The sequence below is a fragment of the Danio aesculapii genome, chromosome 18, assembly GCF_903798145.1.
Source record: "Danio aesculapii chromosome 18, fDanAes4.1, whole genome shotgun sequence".
Lineage (NCBI taxonomy): Eukaryota > Metazoa > Chordata > Actinopteri > Cypriniformes > Danionidae > Danio > Danio aesculapii.
Window position 1 is genome coordinate 44,198,689 of NC_079452.1, and position 21,335 is coordinate 44,220,023.

Below are 21,335 nucleotides of genomic sequence, written 5' to 3' on the forward strand. Positions count from 1 at the left end.
TTCCTTTAAGGCCAAAAAGTATTATTTGCACCTCACTTTACCTAAAATTTATTCATTCTTTTTGATTATTTTGTAGATAACTGACCAACAAAAAATACATTAAAATAAAGATACAAATTATACAGAATGAAATTTGTTACAAAAGAGAATTTTTCCAACAAAATCAGGCTATATGAAGAGGTCAGAAACTGTTTCAATGTTTCCTGTTGCTATTTTGGGGTTTTCATCCATTTATTCATTTACTTTTTTCAGTCTTATCGGCCAAGAATCCAAAGTAATTCAAAATTTCACTTTGTGAGTCATTCTTTTAAAGAGATTGCCGTTGTCGCTAAAAAATCATATTAACAGGAACAGAAATGAACCGATTCAGATGTGTGTTCGAATTAAAGCGTTAGAAAACCTACAATAGGCTACCATAAAGGTGCAAATTCTACACTGTTTTGCAGCCTTAAGGGGCTCCACAGACTATTTAAATAAAATGGTTTATCGTTGCACAAATGTGTAGCATTTTAGTGACTTTTCTACATGCAACATTATCTATTGTAGATAGACCATTAATGACGATACTACCGTTTACAACAGGGGTCGGGAACCTTTTTTTTTAGCAAAGAGCCATTTCTGATTTTTTGGGCAAATAAATTTTTCATTGGCGTGTATATTATATTCTTTCTTCGTTTATTTCCCTGCACAACTCAAAAATAAACAAATATGAAGCATCACATGTTGAGCAAGTCTATAAATGAAGAAAGGACAATTTATAGAATTTTTCTCTTTTGCCATCACCACTAATGACTGTTGTTTGAATTTATGTGCACGAGGTAACCATAAAAATGTAAGTTGCCTTTATTGTAATCCACAGCACCGCTTTTATTGTAAACTGAGTTCTTATTAAATTTGATGTAAAAATACATTAAAAAGGGAATTATAATTGTATTTTCAACAGGAAACTGATTTCTAGTGACAGTTATAGTTTTTTAAACTTTAAAATATTATTGATGAGAGAAAGCTGGAGAGCCACATATTTTTGGTCAAAGAGCCACATGTGGCTCCCGAGCCATAGGTTCCCTACCCCTGGTTTACAAACTACAGTGGCACTGCCAGCATTTTGGAGCCATTATATCGCGATACTACTATAGTACCAGTAAACCGTGCAACCCTAGTACCAACCCAGGGTTGTTAACCATTATACCACCAGTTAGTCAAACAACCTCTCTTTTTGTAAAGACTACAATGTCAGTGTCAGTGGATACAGATTTTAACTTCCCAACTTGTAACCTTCAAGCATTATTGGAGGCTTTGTTCAATAAAGCCAGCATAAGACATTAATTTTTAACCTACCTGTGAAGAATCAGAGCCTCTGTGACACTCTTTTACTTTCTGCATTAACACACACTTTATCACTGGTACAGAAGTAATATTTTTGATGGAAGTTTACTGCAGTGAATAGCTGAGAATAAAAAAATGTATGTGTCAGTGTTTCATTTGATATGTTAAGCTGGGATTGCTCATAAATGGATGGACTTCTTTAATCAAACATATATTAGGAGAGACCAAAGAAATTCAAAACAATTCAGTCATTTATACAGCGTTATTTATCTTTCTCCTCTCAATCTGCAGCACAGGGATTGTGTACACAGCTAACAGTATTTGTTTAAGGGGGTAAAGTAAGATCAGGTTAAAGAGCAGTATTTTGTACTTGAGCCTAAGTTATTGATTTTGTGCAGTATACATTGCATTAGAGGCTTGAGTTTCTGTCAGTCTTTCGTGAAAAAGCAGCCATGATAAAAGACATTTTGCTTTGCTTGTCCTTGTTTGTGGCACCCATCTGGGGCGCCCCCCTACAGGAAGGCAAGTATTTTTGAATAATACGTTTTTCAATTTCTTTTGTTATTGGACAGGGATGTAAATATATATATTACTTAACATATGACAAATTTTCTGTTGGTGTACTGTATGTTCAGATTCTGGACCAGTAGTTGTTTTAAAGCATGGCAGTGTCCGTGGGCAATATGTGAAAGCTAAAGGATCTCCAGCTGTTGTGGAGCAATATTTGAGCATTCCTTTTGCCCAGCCGCCTGTTGGTCCTCACCGTCTAGCAGCTCCACAGCCTGTACAGGGATGGGAGGGCATAAGAAATGCCACCGAACATTCTTCCATGTGAGTATAGCTATAAAAATATCTATACTATTTCATATATTTGTACAGTCTGAAAAATAATTTGTTTGAACTATCAATGGTGTGGTATACCTTTTCAAAAGAGACAATTTTGTACTTTATTTATCTCTAAAGACTGCCTTTTAGTATCTTTAAGATGTATTTTGCCTACCGAAGAGAATGCATATATTAGTGCCGAAATTCTGCTCAGATGGATTCAGGCTGCATGCCTAGGTGCTTGATTTTCTTTAGCTGTGGCCTTGAAGTGATTGGAACACCTGAATTCAATGATTTGTAGAGTTGTAATATATATTATACACAAAGTAAGGTCCATAAAGACATTAATGAGTGGATCTGCACAGAGTCCTGACCTCAACCCAACCGGACACCTTTGAATGACTTATAGAATGCGAGCAAGGCTTTCTCGTCCAACATCACTGCTTGACCTTACAAACGTGGCTCTTAAACAATGGTCAAATATTCCCATGAACATACCTTGCTTGATTATGATTGCCTGATGGACATTCTAAGGTGTGCAATTTTAATGATGATGTGTAAGAAACGAGTCCTAAACTGGGGAGCAGTTTGAAGACAGAATCCTCAAATGTTTTGAAATACAATGTTTTTATAGATGTGCTAAATATAGTATAAGGATAATAATTGACTCCAAGCTATTGAACTATTAGAAAATAATAGACACCTGAAATGTACTCAGCTTTGCATGGTGACCGTTGCCACCCCTGTTGTGCACTACTGTCATTTACAGTGCATCTGGAAAGCTTTTTCACTTTTTCCACATTTTTTATGTTACAGCCTTATTCCAAAATGGATTAAGTTAATTTATTTCTTCAAAATTCTACAAACATAATGACAATGTGAAAAAATGTACAGAGACATCCTGAATGAAAAACCTGCTTCAGAGTGCTCTTGACCTCAGACTGGGGCGACGGTTCATCTTCCAGCAGGACAATGACCCAAAGCACACTGCCAAAATATCAATAGAGTGGCTTCACAACAACTCTGTGAATGTCCTTGAGTGGCCCAGTCAAAGCCCAGATCTAAATCCTATTAAACATCTCTAGAGAGATCTGAAAATGGCTGTACACCGTGGCTTCCTACCAACCTGATAGAGCTTGAGAGGTACTGCAAAGAGGAATAGGCAAAAATACCCAAAGACAGGTGTGCCAAGCTTGTGGCCTCAATTCAAAAAGACTTGAGGCTGTAATTGCTGCCAAAGGTGCATCAACAAAGTATTGAGCAAAGGCTTTTTTCACATTGTCATTATGGGGTATTGTATGTAGAATTTTGAGGAAATAAATGTATTTAATCCATTTTGTAATAAGGCTGTAACATAAGAAAATGTGGAAAAAGTGAAGTCCTATGAATACTTTCCGGATGCACTGTGTATTGTATTTAATATTATATTATCATCATTTATATTATGTGCATTAACAGCCCGTCATCACTTATTTCCTCAGTATCATTTACATCTTCTCTTGCTGCATTACAGGTGCCTTCAAGACCCAAATATTATGCCTATAGTTGCAAAATCCATGACGTTGGAATTACCACCTACAGGAGTCTCAGAAGACTGTTTGTATCTGAATGTTTACACTCCATCTCAAAGATCAGAATCAGATAAATTCCCCGTGAGTACTGAATAAATGCATCTAAACTGGAGGCCATCACTTTGACTTTTGAATAAGATCAAATACAAATGATGTTATACAAAAACACGTTAGAACATATTCTGTAACGCTTTCCTAACCCCTCTGACAAACAAAACCTATGAAAACGTATAGGTAATGGTTTGGATTCATGGAGGGGGTCTGGTCATGGGTGGAGCTAGCATGTTTGATGGAACCCCTCTGGCAGCCTATGAAAAAGTAGTTGTGGTTGTCATTCAGTATCGACTTGGAATATTAGGATACTTCAGGTAATCATTTATAGTGGAGAAAGCCTCAACAGTGTGCACTACTCATTCAAATAAAGAATGACAGATTAATCATTGTAGCTTGAAGACACTAAAGACTCTCCCTCTTTGATGAGCAGTAATAATAACATGTGCTTCTGGTTTTAGCACAGGAGATCAGCATGCAAAAGGAAACTGGGGTTTCCTCGACCAGATCGCAGCTTTACAGTGGGTGCAGCAAAACATCGAGGCTTTTGGAGGAGACCCTCAGTCTGTCACCGTAGCTGGAGAGTCTGCAGGAGGAATCAGTGCCTCTTTGCTGGTCAGTCAATTCGGCAGCCTATATTTTTTAATGACCACTTCATTAAATACACCTGTTCAAAAGATCTAAAAACAGCCAATCACACTGAAGAAATTCACTGCAGTTAGTACTCAATCTAAGCATCAGAATGGGAAAGAAATTATATTTAACTTTGTCTTTGAACATGGAATTAATATTGGTGGTCTTAGAGTCCAGATAAAATGCAAGAAGACGTCTACTGTGCAGAGGTTCTGTGCTGAAAATGGCTTGTTGATGCCAGAGGTCAGAGGAGAACCCACTAAGAAATTTTGTGTTTAAAAGATGTCTAATTAACATGTGAAGTCATTGATTGCTGTATGTTTGATGACTATATTGGACTGTTGTTAGACAACTATTAGATTTTCACATATTTAGCCTTCTTTTAGCCAAGACATATTTGTTTGGACATCTATTATACAACATTTAAATACCAAAAAATGCTTGCTGGGGAATAACCAGATCAAAACCAAGCCAAAATTAACTTGAATAACTTCATACTTTCACCCAAATTAGGCAAAACGATTACCTGTGTGTAGCAAGTCTTAAAGCAGATGAGCTACAACAGGATAACCTGCTTGTGCCTCTCAAGAACGGAGGCTACAATTCACACAGACTCACAAAAACTGGAGAAATTTCTAACCAAGACATACCTGAGTATTGTTGCTTACCATGTCTATCAATTATTATAACACAAATGTACCTACAGTATCTTAAGACTACTTCAAGCAGGACAAAGCACCATGTCAGAAACCTCAAATAAGCTCAAATTGGTTTATTAAAGACAATGAGTTCACTACAGTAAAATGGCATCTCAGTGCAACAGAGCTCTTTGGGGATCTGGTGCTACTGGAGATTCTCACCACAGATGTGCAGCCACTTTCATAAATCATGTCAATAAGAATTAAGACATTTCTGCAAGCAATTGAGAAGTTTAACTTGGTGCTACAGTCCTTGTGGTTCACTTGACCTCATATTTGTGACCATAAATACCAATTGATTCTCTTTAAAATCCAATGTATAAATGTATTCTAAATATGTTTTCTTGTGTGGTCTTCTAGACATTGTCACCCATGACCAAGGGTCTGTTTCAGCGGGCCATTTTTCAGAGTGGGGTAGCAACTGTGGGGGGATACACCTTCAAAGATCCTTTAAATTATGCCAAGGTAGAGTATTTAGCCAAAAACACTATAACTGCTCAATTATTCCATAAGAGAACCTGTACAATGTTGTCAGATGTTAGGAGAAAAAATTGCATTTTGAAAGAAATATCATTATAAAGGTATAAAGAGGATCATTGTTTGCAGGTAATTGCAAATATTACAGAGTGTGACTTTAGCTCTTCTGAAGTGTTGGTCAAATGCATCAAAGAAATGACAGAGGAACAGTTCATCAAAGCAGCTCAAAAGGTAGGAACAGAGAATTTGACTCTGATCTTAATACAGGTTGATGAATTAATGACCAAATTAATCTGTTAGAAATATCGGTACCCTGGAGCAACAGTTGATGGGGAATTTATTAAAGCTCAGCCGGAGGAGATCTTGAAGAGTAAAGACTTTCAGAAAGTTCCAATTCTTGTTGGAACAACAAATCATGAATTCGGGTGGATGCTCCCTCAGGCAAGTGTCATGACACTTTTTGTAATATTGAATTAAATCAAAAGGTTTATCAAGCTGTTAATGGATTTGTTTATTGTTTTATTTTCAGGCCATTCTCTCAGAAGATTGGGCAAAAGGGATGGATGCAAAATCAGCAAAACAAACTCTGGACTTTTTTAACAAAGCTGGGGTAGAACTTTCACGTTTCCCAAAACAGTTTTTAGTTATTTATAGGTCAAATGTAAAACTGCATTCATTTGCTTGAACTCTATTCAGTTAATTTGTAGTATTTGTCGCACTCTAGTGGACACAGAACAAACTACCATTGATAATACTCCGTATAATGAGTGAACGTTCATTCGGTCATTACAGGCTTCAGGAGCCAATGGAATCATAGTGGACGAATACTTCAAAAATGCTAAAACTCCAGAGGAGATTCGAAACGCATTTTCTGAATTGCTCGGGGATATGTTAATGGTGATACCCTCAATCGCAGTTGCGTCTTATCACAGAGGTTTGTTGCTTGTTACGTTACTGACATTAATCGTTTATTTTAGTCGATTAAATCATCAGCCTTTTTCTGTTTCTGCTGTTTCCCATAGAAAAGAACAGTAAAAAGTAGAAATAAATCTGTCACACAAATAGAGGAAAGTCTGACAGCAGTTTTGAAGTCAATCTCTCTATGGTGCAACCAACAGCCTAAACTTACAGTTATTACTTTTTGAACCATAAGAAACAAAAATAATTTTTGGTCACACTTTATTTTGAAGGTTTGTTAAATATAAGTTACATTGCATCTACATGCCAACTAATTCTCATTAGATTATAAGTAGACTGTTAGGTTGGGGTTAGTGTAAGTTGACATGTACTGTACTTGTAAAGTTTCTTATAGTCAGTTAAATGTATGTTGAAGGAGCAGTATCAGTATTTGTTTTTTCCAGCTGCTTACACATATTTTCAAAAAATTGTCCCATTTTTTTAAAACTACACACAATTCTCAAAACTGCTCACACAAAATGCAGAATGCCTCACATCTACTTCAAAATGTAACACTGTTTTCAAAATGCCACAAACACATCTCAGTATGAAGCATTTGCATCACATGGCAAACGCTTCTTTCATAATAGTAAATGTTTGGATATGTCATGTAAACACTGTTGATCTAAATCTTTGCTCGTTCATAGCCTTACGGAGCTATTATATCTACAATTCAATACAATGTTCCACAGTGAAAATAATCTACTGAGTGGAGTAACAAGTACACTGTAAACACCAATGAAGACAAAACAAAAAATATTTATAAGGCCAAACATTATTAGTGTATACAGTAGCACAATAAAACCATAAACATACTGTATTTTTGTGTTTTAGGTAGAGAATTGTGTCTAGTGTTTTGAAAACAGTGTTTTATGCAATTGAAAACTAAGTTCAAGACTGAGAAACAGCTTCTGGTTTTGGTTTTAGTTTGAGTGAAATGTTTCAGAAATTGTGTGACATGAAAAGATTTTGTGTGAGAGCAGTTGGAAAAAACTGTAAGCAGACAGTCTACTAATACTCAAATGGACCATCAAAATAAAGTGTTACCTCGTTTTTTTCTGATCCTTTGCGACAAGATTTTAGTTTATTGTTCTTTATTTTATTTACATTGTAAAATTTTTACATAATTTTGAATATTTCAAATAAACTTACTTTTTGAGCTCCTCCTAGAGTTTTGGTCACATGTGAATAATGGATTAGATATTCTTCAATCCATGATGACAAAAAGTTAATTAACTTCCAGTTAATTAATCAAAGCTTTGTCAAATGACCCACACACAAAATTCATCAAAAAGCTCTCCAAAGTGCAGCTTATTTCACTGCATCGCTTAGTATATTCAGACCAAATTGTGTGTGTGTGTGTGGATGTGCGTGTGTGCGTGCGTGCGCGCGTGTGTGTATGTGTGTGTATGTATGTGTGTGTATGTATGTGTGTGTGTGTGTGTTCTGACAACCAAACCGTGAGGTTAACTCCATCTAGACCGCTGGTTTGATATTCAAGAAAATTCAATCATGTTATCTTCAGCGGATGGCTGCAAACAAAAACCTATTGATTGCAAGTTGATTAGTCAAACCTTCTTGAAGGACACAAGAACGTATTCAACTTGGAATCGATGTAACTTGGCCCCTTAATTGCTGCTTGCAGCTTGTTTTTGGCTGTATTGTTTTCCATCATCTTATATAATTATTTACAGATGCTGGAGCGCCTGTCTATATGTATGAGTTCCAGCACCGGCCAAGTATTTTTAAAGATCTCAGACCCAGTTTTGTGAAGGCCGACCATGGTGATGAACTTGGATTTATGTTTGGGGCCTGCTTCTGGGATGGTCAGATCAAAGTTATAGGTATGCAGATCTAAAATCGACATTTTTTGCCATGCTTATTTAAGTAAAACTGTGTATGTTAATGTTGCTTGCGTTTAAAACTGCAAATGACAACAACAGAGGTGTAAATGGTGCTGAAATGGTGATCTGGTTACTGATATCGACTCTTTATTGCCCACAGGAACACTCACTGAAGAAGAAAACCAATTATGCAGAACTGTCATGAAATACTGGGCTAATTTTATTCGTACTGGGTGAGTGCTGCATCAGATGCTGGACAGAATATGTTTGTTACTAATAATTTATTCCTCATATAATTATTTGGCTTGTACAGATCACCAAATCCCGCTCCAGTGCCTTGGCCTGTTTACGACCAGTCTAATAAGTACTTGAACCTGGGATTGCAGCAAACTGAGGGACAAGACCTTAAGAAGGACAAGCTGCTCTTTTTCACTGAAGAATTACCTAAAAAACTAGCTGCACTTCCCACAGCCTGAACAGTTGTTACACCAATAAACATGGTGCTTCTAAAAATAAATCTAATTCACACATCTTTGTGTAACTTAACTCTTCGTCTTTATGTCTTTTCTCTAGGAAAATCTATTTGCACCTGATTTAGATTTTAATATCTGCAGGCTTTTTAGTGTTTCTCAAATATAATAAAAATCTGATCTCTTTCCCCCTAGCAATGTATTAATATTAAGTGAAATTAAAAAACATTTATGGATGTGTTTAATAGTCTGAATGCAAAATTAAAATAAGTTTATAAAGCTATTTTTGCATTTATAGCGAATTAATAGTAATTTTCTCACGTGTAAAAATCATTTACTGAACATAAAACAAATTCAAAATGGACAGAAAAGCTCAAGATACAATATTTAAACTTCCTAACTTCTTTCATTTTTATACTGTACATGCTTATCATTATCAATTATCTCAATTTGTGTAATTTAATAGCTTTGATGCATCAACAATTGTATAGCATGTGCAAATTGTAGGCAAATCCGCTGCGTAAAACGTGCTTGATAAGTTGGCGGTTCATTCCGCTGTGGCCGGATTAATAAAGGGACTAAGCTGAAAAAAATGAATGAATGAAATTGTAGTCAAATGTTGTCAAATAGCCTTTATATATAAAATGCACAAATTTTTTTTATTATTATTTATTTATTTTTATTAGTATGCGAAAATTGAGAATATACAACCACAGTATAATATAAAGAAAATGAAAGAAAAAAAAAGAAAACAAAAAAGAAGGGGTATATACATCACACATTGAAGAGAAAGATTATGTAATTTACAAATTTCAATAGTTTTTAAAGCCTTTTTGTAAAAGAGTTAGAAACAGTTCCAAAGTAATAAATATATATATAAATGTTTTTGGTATGTAAATTTACATTCATGTATATAAAAATTTGTTAACAATATAAGAAGATTAAGGAAACATATATATATATATATATATATATATATATATATATATTTATTTATGTAAAGTTTCTGTTTTGTAATTAACAAAACCAAACAAAACATTTTCCCATAGTCCCTTTATTAATCTGGGGGTCACCACAGCGGAATGAACCGCCAATTCATCCATATGGTTTACGCAGCGGATGCCCTTCCAGCCATAACCCATCACTGGGAAACACCCATACACACCCATACTCATTCACACACACTAGTCAATTTTAGCATACTCAATTCACCTGTACCACATGTTTTTGGACTTGTGGGGGAAACCGGAGCAAACAGAGAACATGCAAAACAGAGAAACCGGAGCAAACAGAGAACATGCAAACTCCAGACAGAAATGCCAACTGATCCTGCTGAGGCTCGAACCAGCAACCTTCTTGCTGTGAGGCAAATGTGCTGCCCACTGCGCAACCGCATGACCATTAGAATAGCTACATTGCCAAAGTAAATGAACTGGAGACTTTGGGTGTTGCTTACAAAACGAACAATTAGTATCAATATCTCTTTTGTATTTTACTAAGAGAGTATTCACTAGATATGTACAATGAATAATTCTAAATGAAACTTCTTTTATCTTATTTGTAATTAAGTAGCTATTTGGGATGAGCCATATTATTTCCAATCATTACCAGAAACGAGTTCCAATTAAAAGTAATGTTTGGAACTGATATAATTCCATTATAGTTTTTCATGATTGCTAACACACTAAAATTAAACTTTTCCCACAATTAGCAAAACCGTACACTCAAGGAACAAAACACAAGGCTAGATCTGCACAACTGTAAGCACATTGTCAGCTTCACACTTTTTGCAAAACATTACACACAGTGTTATGCAAATCTCTAAACACATTTGGATGCTTTTGACACAGAAATTTTTCATAATGGAATTTCCTTGCAATTTCAAAGCAAAGGCCTTCAAATAAACACACACAAATGAACCATAGGTTAAACACAGCCATCAGGTGTGCACACACACTGCTGCAAAACTGTGGACATACCAATCCGCTGTAACCACAATAAAAAAAGCAATAGGTATAAACTATTAGTCTTCAATAAACGTGTTTACAATAGTAGTCTTCAATAAATATGTTTTACAGGAGCTATAAATATTAATCTTCAATAAATAAGCAAATGTTGCAGTATGGAAGAGGAAGCACGAAAGTGAGGAAGATTGGTAGACAGGAGACAGGATGGATTTTTTTTTTTACATTGAAATGTATACATCACCAGAAAGCTGAATAAATAAGCTTTACATTGTTGTATGGTTTGTTTTGATAGGGCCATATTTAGCTATCAGTCTATCACTGTTTGGTGAATACAGTATGTTCATGTACTTTATAGCAATATCTCTCAAACCCTGACTATATCAGTATTAGTCAGTTAAAAATGATACAAGTGTTTAAGATTGATTACAGCAGTGTTTAAATGAAGCAAACAGATTTATATTGACTGAGGCGTGTGTGTTCTGTACGGTGTTAGAATTGTGTTTTGTTATAGTGTTGTAAAGTTTTGGATGAAGTGTTTCATTTTGCAAAAGTTCCGATGTGTTCTGCTGTTTGTGTGTGTGGATGGGTAAATTGTGTGTAGTGTTTTGACAAAATGAGCCTTAATCTCAAAACTGTGCTTAAGCAATCAGAAAAAAAAAACTGTAAGAAGTAAAGATCATACTGATTTGTTTGAAGAAGTTGCAGAGAAACTATTTTCCTACCATTGTGTTAGAAGGGTCTAAAGGGTCTAGAAGGGTCGGGAACCTTTTTCCAGTAAAGAGCCATTTCTGATTTTTTGGCAAATGCATTTTTTAAAGAGCCATTGGGGTATATATTTAATACTACTATAAAGCATATCGCAGGTTTATCCACAATGCTGCACATGCACATTGTTCAAAGCGTCCTTTTATTTTAAACAGTTTATTTTGCTGTAAAAAAAAATTGTATATAAAAAAATAACAATTAAAAGAGAATTCTAATTGTGTTTTTAATAGGAAACTGATTTCTAGTGATGGTTATAATTCACTTGTAATTATTTATTTATTTGTAATTTGTAAAATATTTTTGAAGGCAGACTGGAGAGAGCTGGAGAGCCACATATTTCCAAGTCGTGGCTCGTGAGCCAAATGTTCCCTACCACTGGTCTAAAGGGGAAAACAGAAGGATTGGGGAAAATGCACAAAAACACTGCATAACCAGTAGCCGAGCCAAAGTGACAACATCAAACGTGAACAATATAAAATGCGCAGTGTACAGTCACGTGTCATCAAGGCGACGTCACTGGATTCCCCTATCCGCTACCGATGCGCATGCGCACACTCAGACCAGTTCAGAGCAGCCAGAACATCGTTCGCACAGGGAAGACGGAGCTCCAGCTGGAACATCCAGGGTAAGTTATCATCTAACAACACTTTTTAGGGCACTTGACGTTAACCGTCAGAACAAATTGTTCTGTCGTAACCATCAATCTTTTTTCTTAAGTGCGAAACACGAATGAACGCGGTGTGCCAATAAAAAGTATCATTATCATTCATTATGTTGCAGGCAGATGCTCGTATAACGTTACATAGATGAGCGAGCTGTTGTATAAATGCAATTAATGAAAGAATGAATGAGACTCCAGTACTGGCTTCAAGAATTTTCCGCCTTCTTTTCCGCATAAAAGTGTGCCATATGATTGCACAGCGTTGTTTACAATAAGAAGGTGGAGGGGAGGTTTCATTTTTCAAGAGTAAACTGTACCATGCAGTGCTGGCATGAAGGAATTATAATGATCATAGCTTTGAGGGGATGATAGTGTGTCAAAAACTACTGAGCTGCCTACCTAGACAGTATTTTTAAATCATTGTACATGCCTATTGTTTTTTTTTTCTAAATAATATTCATTTCAGATTTATTTGTATACCTGGATGATTTTTTCAATTAGTGCTAATAGAAATATGCACAACATACAAAACTGTGCCAGTTTCACAGTACTAAAGGTTTCTGGTGGAGCCTGTGAACTGTCTTTTGATATGCTGGTATTTTGACAGGTGCTATTTTAAGACACTGAACTAAAAGAAAGGTCTAAACACTAGGAAGCAGATGTGTGATTGTTTTTAATGGTAATCTCCATGGTATTGCAATGTATTTCCTTCTCAGTTTCTTGTCACTTATTGAGACTGAATTAGCATTTATGGCACCTGACTCACAGTATTATGCGTTGTGAATGAAGGCAGATCCATGATAATATATATGTAGAGGTACCTTGAGATGCCATTGTAAAATAATAAATATAATTTAGTAATTTATAAAATGAAATAAAAAGTGAATTTTCCTCATTCTAGCTGCCTTAAAAAAGTCAATTTAATTATTAATTATTTAATTAAATTATTTAAATATTAGTTTCATTTTTTTATCAGTTTGTAAAATATTATTTTATAAATATAAATTTATTAAATATTGCTATTATGCTTGTTTTTTTATTTATTATGAGTTTATTTTTAAACTATTATTTTTTTATATTATTTCAGCCTAATTTTCATTAGCACATTTTTAACAATAGGCCTGTTAACATTTTAGAAACCGTTCATTCGGCTGTAACGACCACTGATGAATGACATAAACCAAAAGTGAGTAATTAAAATTCATCCTGCTGTCTATAAATCATGATATACTTAAAAACTACAGGCCGTGATAACTGCATTATGTTAATTAGACGCAAGCATTTACAAAAGGTTTGAAGTCGCAACCCAGTTTGGACTGGATTTGGCCACTGTGCTAATACATTTTGCCCAATCGAATAGGGTTAATCAGATAAACCTAGCATCCAGGCTTGACTACAGGCCTCATGAGCATGGCTACATATTTTTAAACTGCAGTGGCTGGAGATAAGAGTGCTCCTGTTTCCATCCAAGCTGAGGGTCATTTTTCTTGTCCCGTTCAATTGCAGGCTGTTGATGAAAAGCTGTTAGAAGCAATCCTCGGTGTGTGCGCTCTCAGAGAAAGGGTAATTTTATGTGACTTTTATTGAATCTGATGCTCTCTGGTTAGACTTATTGATCCATTTAAGCTTTGTTTATGTGTCTGATTGTGCAGCATCAGTCAACGGGTTGCTGATTAAGCCCTTTGCATTGGAACACATAGAAATAGTCCTAAATAGTACAGGCTTAAATTCAGAGTCTGATGTCATGAAAGATACGTGTGTTTTTTTTTTTCAAGGAAATAGCAAGACATGTTGCGTTATGATGCAATTGAAACAACCTCAAATTAACCTCTCTGTGGCCTTATTTTCACATCAGAGACACCCTCATGCTGTTAGTAAAGTGAGACCTTTTGCAGCTGATATAGATTTATACATGCTTTTGCATGTTTTTTGCAATTTAATCCCTACTTGTCTGGGTTTACATGGCTAATGTTGCACCATCCTGCATGATCAGCCATTATTTTACTCTCTACTGTAGATTCCCAGTAGCAATTCTTAGTTCTCTACCAGCATGTAATCTGAATCTATTAGCATTTAGCTTGTAGTGAATAATAAAGTGGTCCAGTTCAGGGGTTCTCAAAGAGTCAGTTACAGTTTTGATAGCTGAGACAGTAGGGAAAAAATAAGCAAAATACATATACTAAAATGCAACTAACCCAACTATGATAGCAAAAACAAAACCACTTGTCTACTTGTAAAAAAAGGGGCAAAATAGGCACTATTTACAAACCCTAAATGTGTCCACTACCACTGTCCACTATATCGACTTATCACACAACACATGGATATGACCTCAATCATTTTTGGTGATGCAACATAGATCACTCATACATAAAAAACAATTCTACCAACATTTTAGATGATTGTGCAACATTTCTATCTTTATTGGAGGTGTGGACCAACTTCAAAATCCTAGCAGTTGTAAAATAACTCAACTTTAGGTTAAATATGGACAAACCCAATGTTGAGTTAATTTTCTCAAATACATTTCAATGACACTTTGACCCAATGGTTGGGTTTGTCAATATTTGACCTAACATTGGGTTACAACAACCTAGCATTTTTTAGAATGTACATTTAAAAATTTTGGGTAAACTATTTCTTTAATATGTGTATTGTGTTTACACTATATTTATATTTCTGTTTTAATTTATAAGATGAAAAATTTCATAGTGTGCCACTTGATGTCTGACATATAATCTGGGCTATGACACAAAACGAATTGAAAGCCACTGTTCCAGCTCACAAATTTTCTATTTTTTTTACCGATTCGACCTTGCACACAACCCTATCCAATATCTCCCTCCTTGAGACGTTCATCACACGTGTAATTGTCTTTCTTTCTGCACTGCTGCCTCTGATATCACTGCACTGCTTTGGTAACCCTAACCCATTTAGTCTTTTAAACCAGTGGACCAACTCACTCGCTCAATCCAGCTCATCTGTCCAACATCAGTCTCCGCTGGGCCCCGGGGCTCACTTTGAAGGGGCATTTTAAAGCATGGATGGATGGATGGATGGGTAGATGTGGAAAGAGGGGGGAAGTGCTCTGATTCAAGAGTATTGCATGTGCTTTTGCCCTCTTGAATGCTGAGATTTATAGAGAGCCAAAGAACATTTTCTTCCCAAGAAGCAGCCATGTGTAGGAGTTTGTGTTTTTAGTAATAAAATCATTTTAAAAAATCCCAGAATGCTTGTGAAATATTAGCACGATAACCGACTGATATTGTTTTCTCCCATTGGTGTAGGAGTGCACTAATAGGATATCTTCTGGCTTGTACTGGTTATAAATGAACAGTTATTTGTTATTAACTCACTTATTTAAACTTAAATCATTAAAATGCATGACTACATTGATTTAAATCTTTCATTTAGGCATAATATTGAATGTGCATTGCTACAAGAGCAAAGCATTTTCACTGAACATGGATTATATCTACAGAAGATGTAACATGATGATGATGGTTGTTATTCTTTTTATTATTATCAACATTTTACAATATGGTTGACAATAAACAATCCATAGTTTACGTAGACCAGAGGTGCCCAAACTAGGACTCCCGGGCCAAAGTTGGCCCATGATAACCTTTGATTTGGCCTGCCATTCCATAGGGAGAATGATGGGTAGGGGTTGGGGAATGCCTTTAATAGAGACTGTCATTTCTAATTTAAAATAACCTTTTGTTTGTTTGCGTTATTGATGAGCGACAAAAAACTAATCTAAATTAAATGTTTACATTTTTTTTAAATGACAATGCACAAGACAAGGCTAGCAAATTAATGCATAAGGTTGACTAGTGTGTTCAATATCGAACTCCATTGTGTTTTAAATGGAATTGTTTGTTTTTATTCTAATATATTCATTATAAAATAAAATAAAAAATGCATTGGTTAATACGATTTAGGTAATCTTTTCTACTTATATTTTATTATATATAATTAGGAATTTACTCATGGCAACTTTAATGTAATGCAGTTTGTTATATTTAACTTCGGCCCACAGCCTTCAATCAGGTTTAGTCTTTGTTAAAGGTTTAGTCCTAATGTTAAAGTGATAGTTCACCCAAAAAAAAAAAATCTGTAGCCTTTACTCACTCTTCATGTGTTTAAACCCTATTTGAGAGTCTTTCTTCAAAAGAAGATATTTCGAGGAATGGTGCTAGCTGGAAAACACTGACTTCCATAGTATCTTTTTCTTGCTGTGGAACTCAACGTGTACTAGGGGTGTAACGGATCATGGTTGATCCGTGATTCATACAGATCAGAACCCACGTTTCGGAACACACATGACCCGTGGATTAATAAATTTTTTTAAATCCTAAATTTGTAACAATTGCAGAGAGATCGACTCTCGCGTCATTCAAATCACATGTATAAAAGCATTTAGCCTTACCTGTAATACATGATGAAGGAAGAAGTTGTGGTAGGTGATTCGGGATGTGGTAAGTTTCCAGGTGATTAAAGATGTTTTCTGTCACTACTTTTTTAACCTGCATTAATGCATTCAGTTTAAGCTGCACGATTAATCATTAAAAAGATCGGGATCTCAACACCTACGCGACATAAATGATAAATGATGGTGATTTGCATACGTTTATTAATCCTTCGAATCGCTGAATTCAAATCTGTTTGAAAAATGCAAAAATCAAGAAAGAGATGGAGTCTTCAGTCTTTTGAGTGAGTTATGAAGTTACAATTAACATATTATGTTTATAGTTTATAGTTTCAGATAACAGTTTATGGTTTCGATAAAGCCATTAATGTTTATGGTAAAGATTAAAATCACGGTCATATGCTCAAAAATGAAAGTTGTAGGCAGCAATTACATTATTTAACCAAAAGGTGGCGACAACCAGTCATCAAAAATATGCCACTGAATAATTCTTCAAAAATGAAACATCTGAAAATGAAACATGAAGCTATGAGTGAAAAACTGAATCATTTATTGAAAATGATACTAAAATAAATGTGGGTTGTACAAATTATGTAAGATTTCTGCATTTAGCGTTATCAGCAACAGTAGTGACAGTGAATTTATTACAGTACTGAATATTTTACAATTAATTTTTCTTCAGCTGATTATTTCTTCATTTTATTTTTAACACACCTACAGGTTCTAAGTTCGGTTTGTTAAAACCAAAGGTTTCTTGCAGTACTGTTTTTGTAATAAATGGAAAGCAAATTACTTTTGTCTCATCTCCTTTTTGGCTAATCCGTGACTAAAAACCATAATGTGATCCGAACCGTGAGATTTGTGATCCATTACACCAATAAAATCTACCAACAACCAGCATTCTTCAAAATATCTTCTTTTGTGTTTTACAAAGGAAATAGACTCTATTAATAAGAATTCATAGTACTACCAATTTTTTTTTATTATTATAGGTTTTCAAGTCAGCATGCAATTGTTTTTTTAATTTCGTTTTTTTTTTCTATTGTAACATAAATCTGTTTCACAAACCAGAAAAATGTAGTGTAGGACTTGATTTTGATTGGAAGTTTGATTTGCTGTTGTATTTCTGTTGGTTGATCTATGAGTGGCAGGTTGTCCCGCCCTCGCACCAGTAACCACATCATCAGAGATGAGATGTCATTGCAAGAGAGAGGGGAAGCTATTTAGGTTTAAGATTACAAGAACACAATTGCTAAAAAGGACAGTACGTACACGAATAAATCATACTGCAACATTCTATTTAAAAAAGAAATGATCGATTTTCATTTCATAGTGACTCTCTCCAACATACAGCTGTTTCTTCCGCTTTGTGCCTCTTGAAGATAAGTGTGAAAAGAGGCAGGCGTACTTGACACGGTCTCTGACTCTGGTCACCGCATGTGTGTGTGTGTTTGTGTGTGTGTGACTTGTAAACGCGTATGGCAGCCAAGTCACGCTCCTCCAGCTCAGCATTACATAACTGCCCTTCTCAGTCCTAATGCATTTCACAGGATTTTGCTAAAAAACCTAAGGGGATGTAGTTTCTGGCCTAGATAAAATAATGCAGGTATAGCATAGATGATTGCTGTTCAGCATGCGCAATTATATTTAGTTTCCGACCATCCAGATTTAAATGACTTGTTTTTTTTCTCAGGTAAACGTTAAGGAAGATTGTTAGATGAAACATTGATCCTTGGTAACAGATAGAATGCAATTTATAGTAAAAAATAAAACAAAAACATACAGGCACCACAAAACTATGTTTCCTGTGATAATACATCAAAGGGGACCTATTTTTCTCCTTTTAACAAAATGTAAGATAAGTCTAGGATGTCCCTTGAGCGTGTATGTGAAGTTTCGGCTCAAAATACCCCACAAATAATGTTTTATAACTCTGAATCTGCCCCTTTTGGGCTTTGATCCTAATTGTGCCATTTTGGGGACTGTCGCTTTAAATTCAAATAAGATTGTGCTCCCAGCCCTCTTTTCAAAAGAGGGCGAAGCTACAAATGCCTGTGTGTCAGCATAGTGGCAAATTAACAAACCAGACTGATGTCCTATGCTAATGAGGGAGATACTAATGGGCGGAGCTTTCCCCTTTCTGATGACACGTACAATGGGAGAATGTCAATCAAAGTGTTTCTGCAGACTGTTTTTATGAAGTGTGATTATAAAAAAAATGTAATTAATACATTTTTACTATTAGAAGCTGGTTGGATTCACAGACTGTTACCACACAACTGTGTTTACACCCCTTATAAAAGTGTTTTTTTTTGCATAATAGGTCCCCTTTAAGATCTTACGAAGAGAAACAAATGTTTGTTGCATTGGTCTTCTTCAGCATAATCCTATAGGTCTAAATGGGAAGTATAGTACTAATTGCAAAACTCAAATGGCATCATAGTGGCTTTTATTATCAAGTCTGGCGTTTCATTAGCAGTGCATTTCATTAGAAACACATGCTTTTGCACTGAGATTATGTGAAATGTATTTCATAATCTAACATGGTATTAACCGGGTGTGACAGATTCTGTATTGCCTCATGCTGTGGCCAGTCTCTATAAACACAGCTGCAAGGAAGTTTACAACACAACAGGACATTTAATTACCCTTACTGTGACGTTACACTTCATGAACATGTTTTGAATGGTTGTTATTATATTATGATCATGATACGACCCCATATTTTGGATGTTTTATTATGCAGTTGTATATGTGTCAAAGGTGAGATGTCAAATTGAATTTACAAAAGTGACGTTATATGCAGAAAGCATATTAAAATGCAAGTAAAGTGACTGTTTTAATGGATAAAATATGGGTGAAATAATGTTCAGTTCAACCAAGTACATTTAAAAATAAGTATTATTTTTAAATGATTTTTGCAGAAATATTGGTAAGATCTAGAAGGACAGTGAAATATTTAAAATGGCAATTTATTAGGGTTTTTGTATGTGATTAAATTGTTATTCTTCTAAATATGCCTGACCGGATATTTTGGTTGTAAATTATTGTTAGACTGAGTGACATTTAATGTGGCAGTTCACCCAAAACTGAAAATTCTGTCATTATTTACTCCCCCTTCGCTTGTTCCAAACCGGTTTGAATTTCTTTCTTCTGTTGAACACAAAAGAATAGATTCTAAAGAAAGCCAGAAATCTGTAACCATTGAGTTTCATAATATTAAGTTAAAGATTACCAATTTCCAGCTTTTTCCTTTTGTTAGTGAGTAAACAGTGAGTAAATGTGGTGATCTATATCTGTAAGATGGTGTCTGCTGTGAAAAAAATCTATGGCTATTTTTGCACCAAAAAAAAACAACAAATTAGAAGTTTTTGGAAAAATGTTAAAGGGATGATAGAAAAGATCATTTATACATTTCATTTATACCCTAAAGAAATAAAGATTAAAAAGACTGAATGTTAATTTATAAATCTTCAAGCTAAACGGATCATTTCTTTAAATTGGAAAAAATGAATGTAGACCAAATATAGGGTGTTGGGTGAAAGACATCGTTACAAACATGATAATATAAAGGATGACGTTGGGAAACCAATAGTTTTAACCCAAAAATGACCAGTCTCTTTGATGAAGAAGAGCCGGAGTCTGAGATTCAATGGCTTTTAATTTTCAGCCAAAATGATCACATTTAAAATCTGATTTTTTTTTATTTCTGCGGTCTTCACTGCTTGTTAGATATACGATATGAAGTGGGTCTCAGATCGGACAAGAAGCACTGCATTAAATTCCATTTCCCCCACCATGTCTTTAGAATATGACAGTTTATTTTACCCCAGTATTTTCAATGGAGTCTCTGCGCTTGCCTGCTGATCCTGATAGACTAGTTGTAACAGTCTTTCATCTCATTTTACGCTTGAACAACTAAATGAATGCTTAAGTCTATTTAACTGAATGTATTGTAATTACATTACAACATAGATGCTGTAAAAACATCCTTGTGTAATTGAAAATAGAGACATTAAGCTTTCACTGGAAGTTTATCGTTGGCTTTAAAACTCTAGCTGTGCATATAGCCCCTTAAAAAAAAGTTTACTGAAGATATTTTGCAGTTTTATCAGCAGAAGCCAGCTTCAACACTCAAAAAAAGTTCATAGGCTGCTCTCTTTACAATCTCAAAACAACAACAATTATACTCTCACATGATGTCATTAACTGCATCATGCATATTGGTGTTTTAACCTGATTGGTTAAAACACAGATAGAATGAGAAAATTCCCACGTGTGTGTGCATGCTTACAATTCTGAACAACATCTCAATGTCTCAAGCATATTTTTCCGGTGCTCTCTGGACAATTTGGTTAGTGACTTGCCAATATCACTGGTTCAATGCCATCAAGTATAAAATATTTACCTTTAACATTCAGATAGCAAAGACTTAACTATAATTAACCTTTGGACCCTTGTTGAAAATAGACATGGGTTTTTAACCAAATATGGAAGGTAGTCTTCAATTTCACAGCTAACAATGCTAATATCAAATCCACTCTCTGGATGCTGGGCTAAATGAATAAGCACTGTTATTGCACTCCTGACATTATGCCAGATCCTCAGTCATCTTAAAGAGACTAGATATAGAAATTACTTATTACCTACCTACAGGT

The 21,335-nt window shown here is 35.0% G+C and overlaps 2 protein-coding genes across 3 annotated transcripts in view; both read left to right on the forward strand.

Moving 5' to 3' along the window:
- Positions 1 to 1,757: 1,757 nt before the first annotated feature.
- LOC130245624 (carboxylesterase 5A-like) lies at positions 1,758 to 8,928 on the forward strand. Its single transcript, XM_056478376.1, has 13 exons — positions 1,758 to 1,848; positions 1,962 to 2,157; positions 3,665 to 3,803; positions 3,957 to 4,090; positions 4,235 to 4,388; positions 5,465 to 5,569; positions 5,711 to 5,812; positions 5,882 to 6,022; positions 6,111 to 6,191; positions 6,374 to 6,515; positions 8,233 to 8,382; positions 8,543 to 8,615; positions 8,696 to 8,928. The coding sequence occupies exons 1-13, from the start codon at positions 1,779 to 1,781 to the stop codon at positions 8,856 to 8,858; spliced, it is 1,650 nt and encodes a 549-aa protein (XP_056334351.1). The 5' UTR covers positions 1,758 to 1,778; the 3' UTR covers positions 8,859 to 8,928.
- A 3,204-nt stretch (positions 8,929 to 12,132) lies between these two features.
- Positions 12,133 to 21,335, forward strand: part of kiaa0513 (KIAA0513 ortholog) — a 31,133-nt gene continuing 21,930 nt past the window's right edge. For both annotated transcript variants that reach the window (XM_056478124.1, XM_056478125.1), the window contains exon 1: positions 12,133 to 12,209. The gene's annotated coding sequence lies outside the window, so the exon portion shown is untranslated. The remainder of the gene's footprint in view (positions 12,210 to 21,335) is intronic.